This window comes from Empidonax traillii, unplaced genomic scaffold, assembly GCF_003031625.1.
Source record: "Empidonax traillii isolate 1590-97213 ecotype Southwest subspecies unplaced genomic scaffold, ASM303162v1 scaffold90:size2128546, whole genome shotgun sequence".
Taxonomy (NCBI): Eukaryota; Metazoa; Chordata; class Aves; order Passeriformes; family Tyrannidae; genus Empidonax; species Empidonax traillii.
In genome coordinates this window covers 123593-143285 of record NW_020955283.1, presented here as the reverse complement: position 1 = coordinate 143285, position 19693 = coordinate 123593, and the positions used below count along the sequence as shown (strand labels likewise).

Below are 19693 nucleotides of genomic sequence, written 5' to 3'. Positions count from 1 at the left end.
GGAATACTTTTGCAGTTATTTTAAATGCCAAAAGTTTTAGCGGTTGACATTTTCATGCTACTTTTTGGCAATCGAAATCTTTGCCTTCCACTTCCTGTTGATTTGTCTATTGTGTTGGAAAAACTTCAGATCTTTTCTAATGTAGATACTAAAATGTTCTACAAGAATTTTTTGCCACCTTTACTTGCAAACCAGTTCCTATTTAGGCTGTCTTCACCATGCAGACAGAAATGTTTTAATAAATGATGTTACACGAGCAAAAGTGCTCATATGCTGCAGAGAATTGTATCTGGGCTTGAGGTGTGTCTTGCAGAAATGTCAAGGAGAATCACATTCTTAACTCATGTTAATTCCTCTGGTTTCTGGTATAGATCTGACACTTTAAAATCACAGTAGGAGCTAGAATTTTGGGCTGCTATTGCAGTCACTCTTTGTTTCATCTGTAGTCCTTTCCATCCTGTGATTGTTACAGTACAGAGTTGTACTGAGGCCTTACAGCAGCTGTAAGCAAGGTCATGCTTGTCTCAAAGTGTAATTACTGTTGACAACTTGCCAGTAAGTGCTTATGAATGGCTCTGTCTTACAGCATTTTGCTATCTGATTATCTTTTTTTCCCCTTTCCTATTCTTTGCTGTCCAGTGTATATCAAAGATTTTCTCATTTGTCTAGAAACAGCTTATTCCTTAAACTACTTTTGTATTCCTCCTGTGTAAGTTTCTTTGGTTGTTGAAAAATCCTGAGAAACCCCCCAGATAAACAATAATAACACCTGTTTTACTAAGTCTGTCCTGTATATTCCTCTATAATGTCTGACCTCTGCATTCTAGTAATGCATTCTGAATGCTTGTCTTTATTTTCCAGGACTGAGGAAGTGTGCATCTGCTTAAATGACTGATTCTAAAATAGGGTCCTTCTGTACCAAGCTATATAAATTCATTTAAGAGTCTGATTGTCTGAGTCGCTGTTTAAGTGATTTGTGTTTATTGCAAAGTCTGCTTGGTTAGTCTGGCTTGACTAATTGACTAAAATGGATTTTTTTAGGAGGGGGGAAAGTTGTCTTCCATTATCTGGCATGTTGCTTGTCCATGGAGTCAGAAATTAGACATGTATTCCATATACTAACTGGTAATCTTTTCTGTTCTTGATGCAATCACTTCTATCAAGTTGTGATTTATTTTAAGTGAAGAATCTTAAGTGGTAGTGCTTTTTATAGGTAATAGCTAGCACTGCTTGGCATTCTTGTCTGTTCAGTGATGTGTGCATGGCTTTGCTCAAACAAATGATTTCTCAGTTGTGAACTGTTCAAGGACAGCAACTCTGTACTTAGTTTTTTTACATTTTGAGTGATGATCTCTGATACAAGAATGAACAGCCATATTTCTAGAAGGGACATTAGTACTGTGTGATTGTGAGCAGCAAATTTAATGTCTGAGCAGGAGCACTTTGTCATGTGCTGGAGGCTCCATTGATCCAACCCCACTGAATCCATTTCAGACATGTGAATGAGGAGCAGGAATGTAGATCCTTGGAAGCTACTTTAATATACTACTACTTCCCCTTGATATTTACCTTACACTTGAAAGTTTTGCTTTTAAAGGAGGGAGATTAAATAATAATTACATATATACTGGATTATTTGAATTTATTTACAGGATATGCAGCAAACACTTGCACCGCTAATGGGAATAAGCAATTCCAGCTCTGTTGTTACTCCCCTGGTTAGAATATATGGCTTTTGGCATGACAGATGAACATACAAATGGTATCATAAATTTTACAAAAATGCTATAAATGATATTTTTTTGGGGTTAGAATTTGGTTTTATTTCAAATCTCAACCGATTCAATTTACCAAAGCATCAGTCAGGCAGTACAAGTGTTTTGGATTAGGAGTGTTAGGGAACAACAAACAGAAAAGCACTTGAGTGGTTCTTTTCCTGTGCAACGGTGGTTGAAAATGGCTTTTTTGAAAAGCACATGAAGATGTGAATAGGTAGTATATGGCAGACATTAAAAGTAAAAAAAATTACATATTTAAATAAATTAGTGTACTGACTTTGAATATTTCTAATAGCTACATTAATAGAATTGTAGTGGAATTTTGTCTGCCGCTGATTGTGGGTCACAGAGTGAAGTTTTTTGAGAGAATATAATAAAACCATGTTTATTTTCTAGGAGGCTTTCTTTTAGCAAGCCTTTATGTTGCTCTTTTATTATTAAATGGTTCAGTCTTCATAGCTGCAAGAGAAGGAAAACTGAATTCTTAACCTTTCTACTTCACAAGGATTTGCAGGGGCAGTACGTGCAGATGCTTTAAGAGGCAGAATTGTCTGAAAGAAACACTTTCCAATGAGTGAGTGATAAGATTTGTGGAGGTGCTGTACAGCTTTTTGCTGATGTTTTCTTTATTCTCCATCATTTCCTTTAAAAAAAAGTAATTTTTTTACTTTGAAGATCACACATTCTGTTTATAACATCCAGCATAAACTATAACACCGAGAATTTTCATTTTATTTACATTCTCTAAGATAAATGCCAAACACATTCTGCATAAATAGGATGGATTTTGATACTGAGATTGGTCTTTAAAGCTACAAGTAATGCATTTTAAATAGCGTTCTCCGTTGTTTTTCAGTGTTTCCATCTCAGGCCAGCCATGAGGAGTCCAGCAGTGACGAGACCAGCAGCCAGTGCAGCCCCACGGTGCGGAAGCGCCGCACTAAGAAGAGGTTGGTGTCCAGCTCCGAGGCTGAGGGCGCGGCCCCGGCTGAGCCGGAGCCCCCCAGAGAGGAGCAGCACAAACGCCAGTTCAGCAGTGGCCTTAACAGGTGCATCATCCTGGCCCTGGTGATCGCCATCAGCATGGGCTTTGGGCACTTCTATGGTGAGTTCACAGCCAACAAAATCCACAGAATCAGCGGCTTGCATTTTATTGTGACTCTGGTGTCTTTTCTCGGTCTCTGCTAACAATCTAAACCTAAACAAGGAGAGAAAGCAACTGCTAATGAATTGGTAATACAGGGAGGTCCTTCCGTGGTGCAGCTGTGTTTAATACAAACTAAGTAAATAAATAGAAATTACATCTTGCTTGCCCTTCCAGATCGAAATTTCTTGTTGTTCTCATAATGCAGTGTGTACCCCTCATTTTTCACATATTTTCTTTTGAAATAAATTTGTGTTAGTGCTTACCATTCCTCACAGCATTCAGAGAGTCGTTTCAGGCTTTTGTCCCACATGTACTCATCTGGTAAATGGAAGAGCAAGTCATATTTTTCACAGGAGTTCGTAGTATTAATATTTTTCTCTGAGAAAAATGTGCTATGTTTGTCCTTGTAATTCCAGAGCCGTTTAGGGAATCCGGGATAGCAGCAATTTTTCTTCGTTCAGTGGCTTGCCTAAAGTTAAGCACTACATAAATTGTTACTACAGTTAACAAAGCAGCAGAAATCATTCCAGATCTGAATCTACCTAGTGCATTCCTGATTTTTTAAGATGCATGTGTTATGGTAAAAGTGAGAGAGGACATGGGATTCAGTTGGAGACTGGGAATATGATTCTCACTGGGTTTGGTTCTGACTGATTGTTAGGGATCTAAGTTTTGACACTTATTTTGAGATTTACACTAATTTTCACTTGACCAATTTTTTCATTCTTAGGTAAACCGGAAGGTAAGAGCCATGAATGACTATTTTGGATGCTGTGCTTGCATTCAGATTAACTTTTTTAATTGTGTGTGTGTGTGTGTACACACACATCCGTATGTGTATGCATATTTACATAAAAAAAAAAAAAAAAAAGGATAAATCAAGTCTCAGGTATTGCTAGTGTATGTGAGATTGTAGCAATGACTAACCCAGTGTGGTAGTTTAGCCAACATACATCAATCAGTTTTTACACCAATTACTACTACCTGCTGCAGCTGCTACATAAAAAGTGTTTTACTTTGAGTTCTGTGGATGAGAAGTACATTTTGAACATGAACTCAGGGTAATATCATTAATTCGCTTGTTCATTCATTGAGTCTGTGCTTCAAAATAAAAAGTGTAATAACTGATGACAGGGTTGGCAGCACTTTCAACAGAAAGAAAGTAACTGTCTGGCTTTAGTTTTTGCTTCAAGTGAAAGTTCTCCATGATTATGTGATAACTGATCTTTCTACCACTAGGAAGGAAATTAAATCCTACTTTCCATCTTCCTGTGTTTTAGGTTTTTTCTAAACACAAACTTGCAAAGACAAATCCATCTCCCTACTTTGCATTTTTCTGATTCAAATTGGAATGAATGTTTTCCTCATCAGTCTCATAATGTTAGAAAATTGTCAGGTAATTGTCATGGAAGAGGATTGGAAATTACTTCTCTTTTTTGGATCGGTATCAGGATAGTGTTTTCTCTTTAGCTCAAGTTCCAGGACCCCTTTAAAACTTTGAGATGTAGAAAGCAACTAGGATTAGATCTTAATCAGTAACTTTATCCTAATCGGGATAAACTGAGTTAACTGGCTTTATCATGCTCTAGGAAAGAGATCTGAGAGGGGGCAAGCTTTCCAGGTAAAGCTGAAGCTAGGTAGGAAGTCCTTGCCAGAAAAATGTCTCCTTATGGACATTGAGACATTAAATATTTTTCTTTCGCCAGAATCTGCAAAGGGGTCTATGGCTCTAATGGAAGGGATTTGGATAGATTACTTAAGGAATCGGAAGGGTACTGTGACTCAGAGTACCAGCTGGAAACACAAACCAATTACTGAGGAATGGTACCTCATTATGTTCATTTTCAGTGTTCCTAAATGTCATTTTTGCTTACTGTATCTAAATTATGATTTTTGATAAGGAGAGAAAGCTTTAAGTGTTTTTCTGTAATTCGAGTTCCTCTTAACATGAACGCTTTACACTAAATGATGATTTTTCAGATGCAGTCTTCAGACTGTTAGGATCAAGGGAATTCTTCAAAAATACCTGTCAAGCATAAAAATTAGAAACAAAGTTACTGCCAGTATACTTAAATTCACCTGTGCAAGGATATATGCTTCCAGAAAGTATTTGCTAGGACTCTGCAAACTTAAAATCATTGCTGCAAAAACACTGCTTCCCCTTAACTGAATTGAACTACTGAAGTTCAACTTGGTTTAATAGACCACTGTCTGTTTTTAAGGTCAAACTTGACAGTAGATTAAATAAAAAGAGAGCACAACATGCCTCAGTGTAATAGTGTTTATTGTATTTCTTGTGTTTAATAATACATCTCCCCCTGCCTTTAAATACAGAAGTAGAACTCTGCACATGCTGCATTGGTTTTGAATGAAATACCTAAAAATTACTGTTGCCTTCCACTCGAGACTCAATTCAAGAGACTCTTAAAAGCAAATAAATAAAAACTAAGTGAGTGTTAGAGTTTAGAGAACACATCTATAGGTAGGGAATACCAGTCAAGAAGTTGTCCTTGACAAAAAAAAAATTAGTGTCTAGTACAGCAAAGGTATTTTTTTCTGAAAACCGGTGTCTCGGCCTTTGTCTGACAATTGAAAAACAGGATATTTGCTTAGTCTTGGGCCTTTGCTCATGGATAAGGATGACAAGGCAGGGCCTGCAGTACTTGTTGCTTTGTGAGCTGTGTGTCATAATTGTGTTTCTGCATGAAAGTTTAAATACTGTGCTAATACCCTCTTATTCATGTAAGTTTACTTAACAGTCAGAGTTGTTGTTCTGAAGTGGATAATGCATGGATCAATGGTCTCCCTTTTATCCTGGTTGACTTGCATGTTACTAAAAAAATTACAAAGAAGTCACATGTACTCCTTCCTGCACGACTTTTGTTGTTTTGGATCTAACTTGTTTCTGTGTAGTGTTCCAAAATTCCTTTATTTGTTATCAAAAAAAAAACAGTGTAATAGTGAATTTTTGGATCTGAGAAATTGTTTATAGTTGGAAGAAACAGATTTGGTATGTAACAATCTGCTTTTATAATGTTTATTTTATTACAGCTAAACAGTTACTAGTAAGTACTGGGCAGAAATGGTAAGGTAAGAATGGTTTTGAATTTGCAGAGAGAACGAAGAGGATGTTTAGGTTCCTCTGTTCCTCTAACTACTTATTCTGAGTCAGTCTATCAAAGGAAAGTTTTTTATCTTTGTAGGTACAGTCCAGATCCAGAAACGGCAGCAGCTGGTGACAAAGACACGTGAATTCAGAGATATGAAAGATGACCTTTACCAGTGCCAGCAAGAGCAAGGAGATCAAGTGCTCCATAAAGTGGGGGTAGGTTTGAGCTTAGCTGGAAGTCATTGCATTATTCTGTCATTATGTGTGTATTTTACACAAAGTGAAATTAATTTATCACACAAATCCGTTAAATTTTTGTCTCCTGGAACATAATACCAGATTGTTATTGATGAAGACAGCAGAAGTAGAACATGCTGGTAAAAACCTGTTATAGGCTGAACCTACAGGTTTTGTGAATTTGTTTTCTAAATTATCAGTGGTTATTAATTTTTAAAATATTGAACTTGTAGTTTTGGTTTTCTACTCTTACTTCAGTCACAGAGAAGATTAGGGAGTGCTTTGTGTATGTGTGTATATTTTTTTTTAAGTTTTCTTTTATGTGGCTGTTAACAGCATTTATACATAATTCAGTATGTTCTAGAGCTTGTCACTGATGCCAACAGACTGGGGAGATCTTTTTGTGTTTAAATACATTTACATGAACAAATATTTTCAGCCACTAATTTGGTTCAAAATGAGTGCATGAAGTTCCGTCCCAATTGTTGAATGCCCATACTTCTAATTTATTTGGATTTGTAATCTGTAAATCCAGTTTGCCAAACATAAATCAACAGCAAACGTGCTCATTTTTAATTCCTTTTAAGATGTTACAGTTCATGTACCCAACTGACTGTCCTTCAGCCAGTTAAACCACTAAAAGGGAGGGGTGATGACCTCTGGTTGGAAGAGGGAGTCTCTCACATGGTCTTTGTTGCCAAGAAAGTGTTTGTATGATAAACAAACTGAACTGAGATAAACAAACCAGCTCTATTTTTGCATCTTGCTGTGATAGGTTTCACTGTATCCAAAGTGACAAGTAAACTCTGTTTGGGCTACCATGGTTTTTCATCTTTCTAGGTAAAATTGCAACAATTCTCACTGTAGTGTTTTTGCTTGTCTTCTTTTTGTTTCTTTTGGTCACTCAAGGGAGATCTTGCCACATGTTTGACCTTTAATGAGGTGGAGAAGAAATCCTTTGATTCCCAAAAAAAAAGCCTTGCTGCAGAAAATCAGCACTTAAGAGAATCTCTGGAGAAGGAAGAAAAAGCTTTAGCCTCACTTCAGGAAGAATTAAGGAAGCTGAGACAACAAATTAGAAACTTAGAAGATAAAGGCACTAGCACTGAGTCTATTGTAATGGAAAATCAGAAACTAAGGGAACATTTGGAAGAGGAAAAGCAAAGAAACACGAATTTTCTCAGGCAAAAGGAAACACTCTTTGCAGAGGCACAGATGTTACGGCGAGAACTGGACAAAGAACGTCACGTTACAGAAGCTCTGAAGAAAGAACTGGAACAGTTAAGTTCTCGTCAGACACCTGACAGTGCTAGTGATGATGATGATGATGATACATTAAGAGAAAATCAGGAAATAGAAACTCTACGAGGTAGACTTGTAGAACTAGAGAAAAAGCTGAACTTTGAGCAACAGCGCTCTGACTTATGGGAGAAGCTGTATGTTGAAGCAAAAGACCAAACTGAAAAACAAGAAATTAATGAAAATTGGCAAAAGAAAGGTGCTAAAGGGCAAAGTAAGACTAGAAAGAAATCAAAGGAATCATTTTTTGGTTCAGTTAAAGAAACTTTTGATGCTATGAAAAATTCCACGAAAGAGTTTGTGAGACACCATAAAGAAAAGATTAAGCAGGCTAAAGAAGCAGTGAAAGAAAACTTGAAAAAATTCACTGATTCCGTCAAGTCGACATTCAGACACTTCAAAGACAGCACAAAAAACATCTTTGATGAAAAGGAGAAGTCATCAAATGATAAAAGACACGAGGCAAACAAGAAAGCTCGAACTTTTTACCGAGACCATAACTCCTACGAGAATCAGAAGCACACACACTACAGGGGACCCAACAATCCAAAAGATTTCAAAAGTGGAAGAAAACATCATTTTACAACATTTGAAAAAGATGCAGATTCTCAGAAATGTCTCAATGATGATTTGTGTAATAGAAAAAACCACTTTGTTCTAAAGGGCTGCTCTGGTATTTTTGAATGTGCTCATCAGGAATTCATTAGTCTCTTTAACAGAGTATCAGACCCTATCAGGGTGGATGAATTTAATCGGCTAATGAAGAAGTATTTGCAGCAAGTTGTACATAACTTTCATCACTGGAGAGAACTAGAAAATTTCATCAATAAGTTCTTTCATAATGGGTTATTTATACATGACCAGATGCTGTTCACTGATTTTGTCAATGATGTCAAGGATTACCTGGAAGATATGAAGGAATACCAAAGTAATAATGAAAAGGTTTTTGAAGATCTGGACAAATACGTCTACAGATACTACTTTCACTATGATAATTCACCCCAGTATGGACCCAGGTTTGTTTCTGTTTCCTGAACTTGATAACACAATGAATTAGTTTTTGGAAAGACAGTCAGTGTCCTTGTTCTAATAGACGCTCTTCAAGAGGGTCTATGGAGAGACATACACACTGGAAGACTTTCTGAAGGACTGTGTGGAAATACTTGATTGTGTTACATAAAGTGGATCTGTAGTACCTTACATATAAATTTTGTGTGTGTAAATAGCACAATCTAATGTTTCTGCTGGGTTCTTTAGAAAACACTGTAACTGTCAGTAGGATTAAACAGCTCTTATTGCCTGTCTGATGGAATGAATAGCTGTTTTGAAAGGAGCATTAACTAGGACTTCATTGTTGTCCTTCCCTGAATGAGGTTTTTGAATGTATTTGAGCAGTCTGAGTCCTGTTCTGACAGGTATATTCCCTGTTGGCTTTTCAGGAATTTCACTGCTCTTGCAGCTTAGTTAGTCTGAGCTGGTCTGTAGGCCCAGAGCAGAGTTCATCACAGAGCAGGCTTTAGTCCAGGTCCTGACCCTGACTAAATTTTGTTCAGACTTGCTTCCAAAGGTCCTTGGCATGAAATGTTTCCTGTGTTACTGTCCTGTATCTAAAGGTATTCCCAGGGCATTTGTGGTGTGCAGCCTGGCTGGCCCAAAGCTGATCCATGTGGTGGACTGTTAGTACTGCAGACACTTTGGTGACAGTTTAGCAAGCAGCCTCACTACAGTGTGTGGAACTTGGCCTTTCTGGACCACTTATTAAAAGCCACATAAAATAAATACTTACCATTTCTCTTACAAAATTGTCTATATAGTCCCTTGTACTAATGTTTATTTTGATCAGACAAGAACAAATGCAATGTATGAACTAATTTATAACACGTGAGAAGTTGTCCTTGTTGCCACACACTTTTTCTTGTGTTGGTATTTAGTGCAAAGCATATTTACTATTTAGATCAAGGTGCAGTTCTTCGGTCAGGTTTCTTTTGTGCTTGTATTGCTTATTATTTCATGCATTTTATTGCATCTGGAAGTCTGAATTATTAAATACTTTGAGGTTTCTAAATGTTATGTGAAGTAGTACTTTCTCCTGTAGAAAGTTGAGCCATGAGGATGATGATCCTATTATCAGCTCCCAAGTAGCCTTTTTAATATGCAGTTTTGGCAAATGGATAAGTATTATGTTTTTATTTACAGTTCAAATACATATTCCTAATTTATTATTAAAATGAACTTTAATTTTTAATTAAATACTTAGTTTTTGATAATTTATTTTAGTTTGCAGAGAAACAAGTGCAAATTCACTTACTGATAGTATTATATAAAAGTTTGTGTGATGAAAATATTCTTAATTTACCCTTGCAGAAGGCTAGAGACAGCAGTCATATGGTAACAGCCTGTAGTGTAATGGGACTGTTTGCATAAAAAACTGCATCCCATGAGCAGCAGTGTTTTGCCAGTGCCCCTTGTCTCTGTATAAATGTACTTGCTGTACATGAAAACCTCTGCAGTGTCCATCTTTACTCAAAGCATCCTTTCCTCAGTGCCTGTAAAGTTTTCATTATTTCTATAGAGCAGAGTGTAAGAGAGTAACTGAGACCTCACCCAACCCATCACAGGAATAATCAAATAGGTGTTTACCTGGCTTTATTCTAAAAAGGTCTTTGGGCAACCAACTGCAGAGCATTTTTATTTTTAGAAAGCACTTCTTTTGTATATACTGCCCTACTGATGATTTAAACTAACAAATCCCTTACACATTTTGCTTACACGAGAAAGGACTGCTTAGTACTGATTTTTTTTTCAGTCAACCTCTGCATGTTAAAAGCTGTTCTAGACAATGAAATTGTGTTTCAAAATGCTTTTAGATAGATGTTGTCATAAGGGTAGTAATAAGCTTTTGTTTACTTCTTGCAGTCGACCTAAAAGACCTTCTTTTACACAAACTGAAAATTCCAGACATGAAAAACCAGCTCAGAAGTACCATCACCGTAATAAAAGAGAAGGTAAATGGCATAAACATGGTCGCACTAATGGAAGACACATGGCAAACCTTGAAATAGAATTGGGGCAACTACCCTTTGATCCAAAATATTGAGTAATTTATTGTAAAAATAAGATTAGAATTCACACCCTCTCTGGAAACTAATCGTTTTTCAACAAAGCAGCAAGATGCAAGCTTTTTTTCTGAATAATTTGATTTTTACACATTTTTGTTAACAGGCAGGAGTCAAGCTTTCTAATTTGCATATTCTGTACCATTGCTTTAACTGTTCTTTGGAAGTGATGACAGTTTGGGTGCCAGCAGTATTGTTGCAGAAACTAGGCATGCAATGACTTGTGTATGAAAAATATGCTTAATTGCATTCCAGTAGTGTAGCTGAAGCTTGAACCGTGCATAATAACTCCAATGTTTGATATACTAACTTCATCTCATCCTTCAGAAAATAAGTCTACATTGTGGTGATGTATTTGTTAGTGTTTGTAACCTTATATTTGCTTCCTGTCTTTGGGGGGTGGTTCCAGAGCCTGTTGAATTGTGAAGAATTTGCTGTGCTGCATTCTAATCAGCTTGCTGATTTAAACACTTGAAATGTCTTGCATATCTGCATATTGTAGAAGAAAAATAAAGAGACATTGTGGGTAAAAGTCTTTATTTATAAAACAAACTTAGCATAGCTGTACAGTTCTATAAAAATGGTCCAATCTTGTCTATTTTTTGATAGTGTAAGTATTTATATGGTAACTTTGGTCTTCCCAATGTTTTCTGGTGTTGTAAGGTAGGTCAGCAACCCCAACCTGCCCTATTGCTACTGAAGTTGCCTTCAGGAAGGAGTTCTGTGTTTCCAGACAGCCAGTGGCTGCCTAACAATTCCCATTCAACTTACCCAGTTTCAGACTCACTACTCTCTCCTTTCTGCAGTATGAGATCTTCTAGGCATAGTTATCGCTGTGCAAAACTGATCTCATTAGCTCTCAGTTCTAGAAACTCTTCAGGTATTTCAGCTTTTCTCCTGTAAACAGAGATGTGGCTTCCAACTCGTCCTTGAGGCACATGAGTATGAAAGACAGTGGCTGTTTTCTCATAGCCCCTCGAAGCTAGAAATGGTGTTACTTCCTGTTAACAAACATACATCAGTTACAGTCAGAAAGTGCAGTTGGGAGCACAAGTACCAAAGTCTTCTGAAAGCCATCAATTCAACTGTCCCTGGGAAGCTTTATCCTTTATTTTAGGAAAGCCTGCTAGGAAAAGAAGTCCCTATCCTGTTTGATCCTGTCCGGAGTGGATATTCACCAGACACCACTGTTTTGAGTGCATGGACTTCATTAAAGACTTGAGGGGGTAAAAGGTACTGTGACTGCTGGCATTTTTGCTTTTTGTTGTTGTTTAAAAGTGCAAGTTCTGGGAACAGATGGCACACTTGTTTTAATAGGGATGGAGGAGAATTCCATAAAACATTACTTTGTGGTTCTCACAGAGGTGAGGGCATATATGGACATTAAGTATGGATCACTGGAGTGGTATCAATACCCTATGTGCTAGAGGGTTCAATTTTAATTTAAGCTGTGTTTTATTAAAAAGTTGTGGACAATAATTTTCAAAAACCTTAACTATATACTCTCCCCTAATTTATTTTGTATCCTCAAAAGTAGTTTATTTCATCTTGTATCCTCAAAAGTAGTTTATTTCATCTTGCAGTTACCATACCTGTTCTAGCACATTGAAGAGGATCAAGTGACTGGGTAATAATGTGTCATTGTAAAACTCCTTATTGAGCCAGCCAAGTGGATCAGAGTAAAACACATCTGCTTCATCAGTGTAGTTCTCACTGCCCGTTAGGTCTGGGGGACACTGAAGGAATCTCATTTTTAGAGGACAGTGAACATGACTAGGGAGAAAAACAAAAACACATTTCATGATAAACTGATCAGTATCTAAGATTTAAAATGACTTATCACTTTAAAAGATACGTCAGTCAAAACCAAAATTGATTAGGTTTTCTTCCCCTCAGTCATATTTTCTTCCCCTCAGTACTTCATATGAAAGCAAAGTAGAACAAGCAGATTCAGCTCCAAATTGCTGTAACTCTCGTTTGCAGTTCACAGAAATTTTATTTTAATAAAAATACCATCTGCACATCAGTTTCTTAAAAAGATACTTTTCCGTATCAGCTTTACTTTAATGTTTTGTTTACTTGCCAGGATCTACTGCAAAGCTTTTGGAATAGTGATCTCAGTCACTGTAATTGTATTTCTTTACTGCCTAGCAGCAGAAGTAAATGGAAAATTAATACAGTTTGATTGTAACAATTAGTACCATAATGAAGCAGTGTGATGTACTTGGAGAAGTCATTAGATTAACTGCATATCCTCATACAAAGCTATTACAAAAATGAATAAGGCTCAGATGCTGAATTTTATTCTGTGGTATAAGCATTTGGCTTATGTCCCCTATCTGTTTTGTATTAACTGTACAAAAAATTAAAACTCTTCCTGTATACATTTATCTTTCTCAATAAGGCTTTGGAAAAAAAATCTTAATTTCTGATTAAGTGTATGGATTTGAATACAGTGCACTGTTAACTCTTTCACTACCTGTAAAATGGAGTAGAGTGGCATGGCATCATGATGAAGACAAAGGCTTGTGACTGGTCTGAGTTGTGACAGAGCTGCTGTATGTGACTCATAACATCCAGAGCGCCTCGCTGGTGAATCAAGCCTGTATACAGGGCTGGGAGGAGATTGGATAAGAGCAGGAAACTTGCTGCAGATTTCTTCCATGCTTTCAGGTGTTTCAAAGAATATCCTACAGAAACATTGGAGTAAGTTTGGGAGATTAGCAAGCACTAAAGTTTCACACAGTTTTAAAAGTACCATAATATACTGGCAGACCATAACTCAGTACTTTGCTTTGAGATACTTTACTACAATGTTCTTTGAGCCTTTACTCTTTGGAAATTCAAAGGTTAGACTTTGCCCTTTTCAGCTCTTGGATTTAACAGGGTAAATCGTAAGCCCACACCTGTCTTCTGAAGTACAGAAATACTGTTTCAAAACCAGTGCTTTGTCTCTTTAGACTTTGAATTTAATTTCTTACAGTGAAAACCAGTCCATTCAGTAGTTTGGATGAATGGCATGTGGCAACTTCCTGCTGTGTTCTGAGTCACGCATGTCTGAGTAGAGCCAGAATAAATGGTACCTACATGTGCATGGCTGTGTATTCTTTTTCTCCAAAATGCTGAAAGCTTTAGCATTCCCTTACTGTTATTAAATTTTGGGCTACTGTCCTTGGAAGAGCACACTCCTCCATTTTTTCCCATCTCCCATCGCTTCCCCTTTCCCCCACTTTTCTTGAAGGAGCTAATAATGGGAAAAGATGTTTCTCATGGTGGGAGATGGTTGCAGAAACGTGTTTCTCACCACCACAACTTAGATGAACGTGGCACAGACAACAGCTTCATGTTGCAGCTAGTCTGGAAACCCTTATTAAGTCATGTGCTTGTCAGCATCAGGAGGTAAAAATATTTTATGTAGCTTTGTGACTACCTGTCCTGAATCACAAGAAACAAGCTACAGTAGGCCTGTTCCAGGCGTCACTAACAAGCAAATTAAATTAGTGTTCAATCGGTCTGTTCTGACAAATTGTCTTTATCTTGGTTGAAAACAAAGTCCACAAGTAAGTTTTGTGGTTTAAACACAAGTGGAAACATTCTAATATAGGAATTTTGAGGATTTTTTAATTGCTTTTGTGAAATGCTCTGAGCTTATATTTGTGTGCTTGGAAATTACTTTAAAATTCATGTGGGGTTTTTTTTCTGCTTTTATTTATAATCTTTTGAGCAATTAGGACCTTTCTGTAACCACTGAATTAACAAAAGTAACTTTTATATTTTTTTCTTTACTAAAGTATCCAAACATGATAAGGAGTTGTTAGTAAATTGTATCAAGACCTTTGCAGACATGAAGGTTAAGAGGAATATTAAAAACAAATAGTGGTTTGATTGGAATTGTTCTGCATGTGAGGTAGAACAGGTTCATCCTGCTGCTTTTGAACTAAGCCAAGACTTATTACATATTTGATCTCAGCAGAGAGCAAAATTATTGAAATAAGATTTACTTTTGTTTAGACTAGCAAAACAGGTTAAAGAAAATTAGTGTTCAGTTTTGAACTTCTGTTTAAACCAAAGCTATACACCTTCCATGTTCCAGAAGTTCTAATCTTCCTTTGTAACATCTGAATCTAGAAAAGGGTTATTTTACATTTTTAGTGTTTTTATTTTGTTGTTGCATAATTAAAGGCATTTCTCAGGCATATTGGAAAGAACTATGTGGAAAAATACTACGAAAGAGCCAAGGAATAAGATTTCACTGTAAGGCAGTGCTGAAAATTCAGGAGTCACTGACACCACTGTCATATTTTGCAGGCAGTACTTTTATCTGTGCTAAGGATTCTCCACCCGTGTTATTGCTCTCCCTCATGTTTTTTTTCCCCCTCTTTTTTGCTATCTGTAAGAAAATGTTAGGCTGGTTCTAAGAATCCTGTCTCAAATACCTACATTGACTATTAACAGTCTCTCTTTGGGTAAAAATTGAATACAGGTAAGGTTGCAAGACATTGGAAACCAGTGCTTACCACAAAAAAACATGCAGAATGGCAGTACTGGATAGATGAACCTGAACTCCTTGTGGCTCAGTGTGCTGGAATAAAACATACAATGCTACATCAAGAAAGTTAAATGCATCAGTTCTGTGGGCAAAATGTGTTTTAGAGCTCAGAGGACTGGAAGAAGAGCACTTGCATGTTTTAAAAAGCTTTTGGCATTGAAGCAGTTTAGAGTAAAAATCTGAATTGTCACTTTTTTAAGGATAAGTACATTCAAATGAAGATCATTTAGTCAGCTTAAACCAACGACTGATTAAAATACCTGGATACTACTCTTGCAATTAAGTGGTCTGATTCTTTGAACTAGGTATAATTTTGCCAGTAATTCACCAATTTGTTTTCTGTAATAAGACACAATAAATAGTGTGGATGAGAAGCTGAGATTCTCTTCAGTGCACATTTGTACTAGCAAAGTAACAGTCACCTCTACTAATACAACTTTACACAATTTCCCATGTCAGCTTTTGGGCATTATTGCAAAACTTGTAGCATGGGAACCAAACAGGTTCTTACAAGACTAAGGGAGGTTAAAAAGTCCTAAACCCAACAGAGCTACATCCGGTTTTGAGTTGGAGTGTAAGAAGAAATGACATTTCTGGTTTTGCTACTATTTTGCTGCATTCTGTTACTACTGTAGTCTAATACCATTTATTGCTTAGTATTTATTTATTTTAAAATATTACTATATTTTTTTGTCTGAAAGTGTCTCTCCTGTTTAATCTACAGCTAATTCTGATGCTTTAGTAAAAGCTTACCTTTTCTTCTGTTCTCAGCTTAAGCTGAGAAATACAGATTTATGATAGTCAAGAGCTGTGTGTAAAGTTGGGAATGGAGTAAGTTTTAGAGGCTTAAGAACCTCTCATCTTACTGGGGATGTACTGAACAACCAAATGAAATGGTGTTTTCATTAACAGGCATCTAGTAAACACAGTATCCTAATTAGTTTTGCTGTTGCTTAAACACTTGCTAGGTGATTGAGTGTTAGTTTGGTTTTTTTTCTCTTTCATTTTTCATTGCAGTTCATGCTGAATTATTTTATTCTTTAAGGGTTTAATCAATTCTAAAAATACACGTTTGGTAACAGTGCAACAAGTAGTATTATGTAAAATTCTAGGAACTGTTTTATAATTGACTGCATTTCTTGGAGCGTTTGAATAGTTTTGTTTCTATCACTTAACCTGAATACTGTGCTAATTTGTTCTGGAAGGCCTTGACCTTTCAAAAGAACACAACCAGTGAGAGGTAGTAGTTACACTTAGGAGAAATTACCTGTACACCACCAGTGTCCAGATCACAGCCACGAGGAAGATGCGGTATCGTTTTGGTGCCAGCACACAGCCATGAATAAAGAAAGGCAGGTGGGCACCCAGGATGACTGGGAGTCCCTGAGTGAAGTACCAGTGCCAAGGGTGAGATCCATAAAATGTTCCCAAATTCTGCAGCACGTTGAATTTCAAGAAGTTCAGCTGAACCAGTACCCACTGGGAGATGGGGGAGAGTTAGATACAAATCCAAAGTCAAAACCAACAGCAACATTGAGTTACACTGGCCTTAAATGATACAATGTTTTCATTCACACTTTGGTTTGGTTTTTTTCCTCTTAAGACTCATCATGGACTTCCTATATTCAGCAGTTAAACACAGAAGTGTGTAAGTTTGTACTTTGTTGATAACTCCTGATAGCTGAACATTCTGATTTTATGTAACAATCATTTGAAATAACTGCAAAGTCAGTGTTTAAGAGTTTGTGGCTTAGGATATATGTAGAGATCAGAAGCCAGAGACTGTCACAGAAACAAGAGAAGTCTGAAACATCCATCAGTGTTAAAATACTAAACCCCAGCCTTCTTCTTATAAGTCAAGTTTAAAACAGCTTACCTCACCAAAAAACACACGATCAATTATTAAAGAGGTTCCTACTGTGACCAATCTGCAAAAATGGAAAGTTTGTTGCACTGATATTGCCTGAATTGCTTTTGTATCTTCTCCAGAAGTTGTCAAAACTCCCTGATTCCTAATATTTTTGAATCTGTCCATACTCGTGGCCATTCTACAGGGGCTACTTGTTATCACCCGGTATCCTTTGCACGATCCCAGATTAAGGTGGAATGCTGTTCATTGTCTCACCCTCATGAAATCTTTCCTAGTGCTATTTTGCAGAATATAAATCAATTTAAAGGAAACATGGCCCTTCTTTAAACTTTTGCAAAAAAGACTCTATTTGTTCCCATGTTTTTTTAGATGGAATCAGCTTTTTGGTGTTGTCTACCTTTGCAATGGTAAAACCAATCTTAAAATGTAGCTGTGCACAGTCACAGTTTAAATTCAGAAAGAACTTACCCAACTGGAATGCAGTTTTGTAGGATAAGGTCTGCTTTCCTCTGTTCTTGCAAAAAATGGCTGAAGACCAAAGGCATCCACAGGATAACAGCAGTTGGACGAATAACAATTGCAAGTGCTACCAAAGCTAAATATTTGCAACTAGAAGGAAGAACGTAAAAACCCCAGAAGCTTAGCAAAAGATTTGGTCAGTTCTTTTGCAGACAATGACATTTCAACAACTGAAATCTTGTCATGGCTCTGGCCAAAAGGGGTTCATACTACAGGTAACTTAGATTCTCTCACTGAAGATACTCAGTTTAACTGGGAAAGCTCAACTACAGAACTGCTTTATTGGCAATGGAACTGCTACTTAGAAGCACATACTTGCTTTAAAATAGATAGCTGGTGAAGAAAGTTGTGACCACACATTCACCCATATCTGAACCCCAACAAAGCTTATCTTTTCCCAAGTTACCTCATATGCCAGTCCTTTAAAATAAAGCTTCCCGTAAAGTCATACTTTACATAAGGAAACTGAGGAATAGTTAATTTTACATACCAGCTATAATATGACCTCAAAAAGAATCTTTAGAGGAAATACCATAATGTTCCTTCCATGAGCTAAAGCTCCTGCTACGTGAATGAGGTGGCTTTGGTTGCTTAGGTTTTAAGATAAAAGCATTTTAAACAATATCACTCCAAGCCAAAATTGATCAGTAATGTTTCTCACCTGTTACCCATCTTGGAACCTTTTATCGGATAGTATGAAAGAGCAAAAATGGTAAGAATAGTTTCCATGGTGTTTGTGAGAGTTCTGGTACAGGAATACCATGTAAACCAGGAACACAGCTGGCAGAAGAACTGGAAATAATTATGAACATGTTAAAACAAGTTCACTTAAATGAAAGGTGGTACTTCTTCAAGGTATGACTTATCAATTTGCTGTTGTTTACATTGCAAAAGCAGTGTTTATTTACATATTTTTTTAAAGGCTGTGACTCACCACGCACTTTGCTGTTTCTGCATTTTCAAGGTGTTGCACTAAGGAGTAAAGCTTCACATCAGCAAAAGCAGCCAGCACTGCCTGAGCAAGCCTAGGGACCCAGATCTGTGTAGATCAGAGAGAAAACTGTACTTGCAACAAACCAAGTAAATTCCAAGTTCTAAGAGAGGACCACTGAATTAGTGAATGACTGTTCGAGTATGAAAATAGTGATTAGTGAATATTCTCTATAGATTTCTAGGATTGTAAAAAAGAAAGGGTCCTTGGGTAAGACTAGTATTTCTGCCAAAACATCTAAAGTTCAACTGAAAACATTCAGAGATGGAAAGTTGAATTCTTTGCCATTTATCTCCAATAAAAATCAAACCAGGATGGTGTTAATTGTGAGTTTAGTACAAATATGTATTGTTAAACACTTAGGCAAACTGAACCACTGAGCAATTATGATATAGTGGCAAACCCTATCAATCTGGAAGTCCAGGAAATTGATGGAGGCCAGGAATAATACTCTGCAGTTGCAGGCATCAGTGCTATGACTGGGGTCCTGTGGGTGCATTCTGCCTCCACGGGAAACACCTGCTTATTCATCTCTAGTTGCCAGATCCAAGGCTTTGCACTTCATCTGGACAACGATAAAAATACTCTGTCTTTAAATACAATGCTTTTACTCACCAGCAGCTGAACATCATCCTTGCCCAGCAGCTGTAACGCTTTGTAGATGCTGGCAAAGATCAGTGGATACGAGTAGCCCCTTAAGCTATTTGCCCATTCCCAAGTCAGGTGACCATAATTATGAATATTAAGGATCACGAACAACTGAAACGAAAAGCTTCACTCGAGCTGTCCCGGTCATTTCCTTGCGGGCCAAAAGCCTTGGGGTATTTAGTACTGGTCAAGCCAACACTTTACTGCCGCAGAAACCTGTCCCCGAGCCCGCAAACCTGTCCCCGAGAGCTCCCCCGCTCCCGGTACCGCGGGGCCCGATGCCGGGAGAGCGGGGGCCGCGGCCCGCGAAGGATATTTGAAGACCATGCGATGCGCCACCTCCAGCGACTGCCAGTACTCGTCCGGGACGAAGCTGGTCCGGACGAGGACGCAGTTGAGCGCCCGCAGGGCCACGGCGAGCGCCAGCAGC

General features: G+C 37.4%; 2 protein-coding genes and 1 long non-coding RNA gene across 10 annotated transcripts in view; 2 read left to right on the top strand and 1 right to left on the bottom strand.

Moving 5' to 3' along the window:
- CCPG1 (cell cycle progression 1) overlaps nucleotides 1–12200 on the top strand; it is a 22050-nt gene extending 9850 nt beyond the window's left edge. For 4 of the 7 annotated variants that reach the window (XM_027881478.1, XM_027881480.1, XM_027881479.1 and 1 more), the window contains 5 exons: nucleotides 2635–2883; nucleotides 3656–3667; nucleotides 6129–6250; nucleotides 7172–8586; nucleotides 10487–11218. In XM_027881478.1, coding sequence (XP_027737279.1) covers nucleotides 2635–2883; nucleotides 3656–3667; nucleotides 6129–6250; nucleotides 7172–8586; nucleotides 10487–10667 — 1979 coding nt within the window. In that variant the 3' untranslated portion in view covers nucleotides 10668–11218. Of the gene's footprint in view, nucleotides 1–2634; nucleotides 2884–3655; nucleotides 3668–6128; nucleotides 6251–7171; nucleotides 8587–10486; nucleotides 11219–11803 lie in introns of those variants that run through there. The other 3 variants (XM_027881477.1, XM_027881473.1, XM_027881474.1) reach the window with 2 other exon arrangements.
- PIGB (phosphatidylinositol glycan anchor biosynthesis class B) lies at nucleotides 11406–19693 on the bottom strand. 2 transcript variants are annotated; one of them, XM_027881481.1, is made up of 11 exons: nucleotides 19580–19693; nucleotides 19231–19348; nucleotides 18559–18663; nucleotides 18286–18416; nucleotides 17574–17714; nucleotides 17112–17163; nucleotides 16503–16714; nucleotides 15204–15268; nucleotides 13166–13376; nucleotides 12279–12459; nucleotides 11406–11687 (listed from the first exon to the last, which is right to left on the bottom strand). In XM_027881481.1, the coding sequence occupies exons 1-11, from the start codon at nucleotides 19588–19590 to the stop codon at nucleotides 11514–11516; spliced, it is 1401 nt and encodes a 466-aa protein (XP_027737282.1). In that variant the 5' UTR covers nucleotides 19591–19693; the 3' UTR covers nucleotides 11406–11513. The 2 variants fall into 2 exon arrangements, with proteins under 2 accessions (XP_027737282.1, XP_027737283.1); XM_027881482.1 differs by lacking the exon at nucleotides 19580–19693 and having other exon boundaries at nucleotides 18559–18649; nucleotides 19231–19496.
- LOC114056347 lies at nucleotides 13372–16361 on the top strand. Its single transcript, XR_003570983.1, has 2 exons — nucleotides 13372–15319; nucleotides 15611–16361. It is a non-coding gene; the product is annotated as an uncharacterized LOC114056347 (long non-coding RNA).

What these genes read in the sequence shown, in the direction of transcription:
- PIGB (XM_027881481.1), bottom strand. An exon ending in GGTTCCAAGATGGGTAACAG is followed by an intron (nt 17,715 to 18,285) that starts GTGAGAAACATT and finishes TCTTCCTTCTAG; the next exon opens with TTGCAAATATTTAGCTTTGG. An exon ending in TGGACACTGGTGGTGTACAG is followed by an intron (nt 15,269 to 16,502) that starts GTAATTTCTCCT and finishes GTTTTATTCCAG; the next exon opens with CACACTGAGCCACAAGGAGT.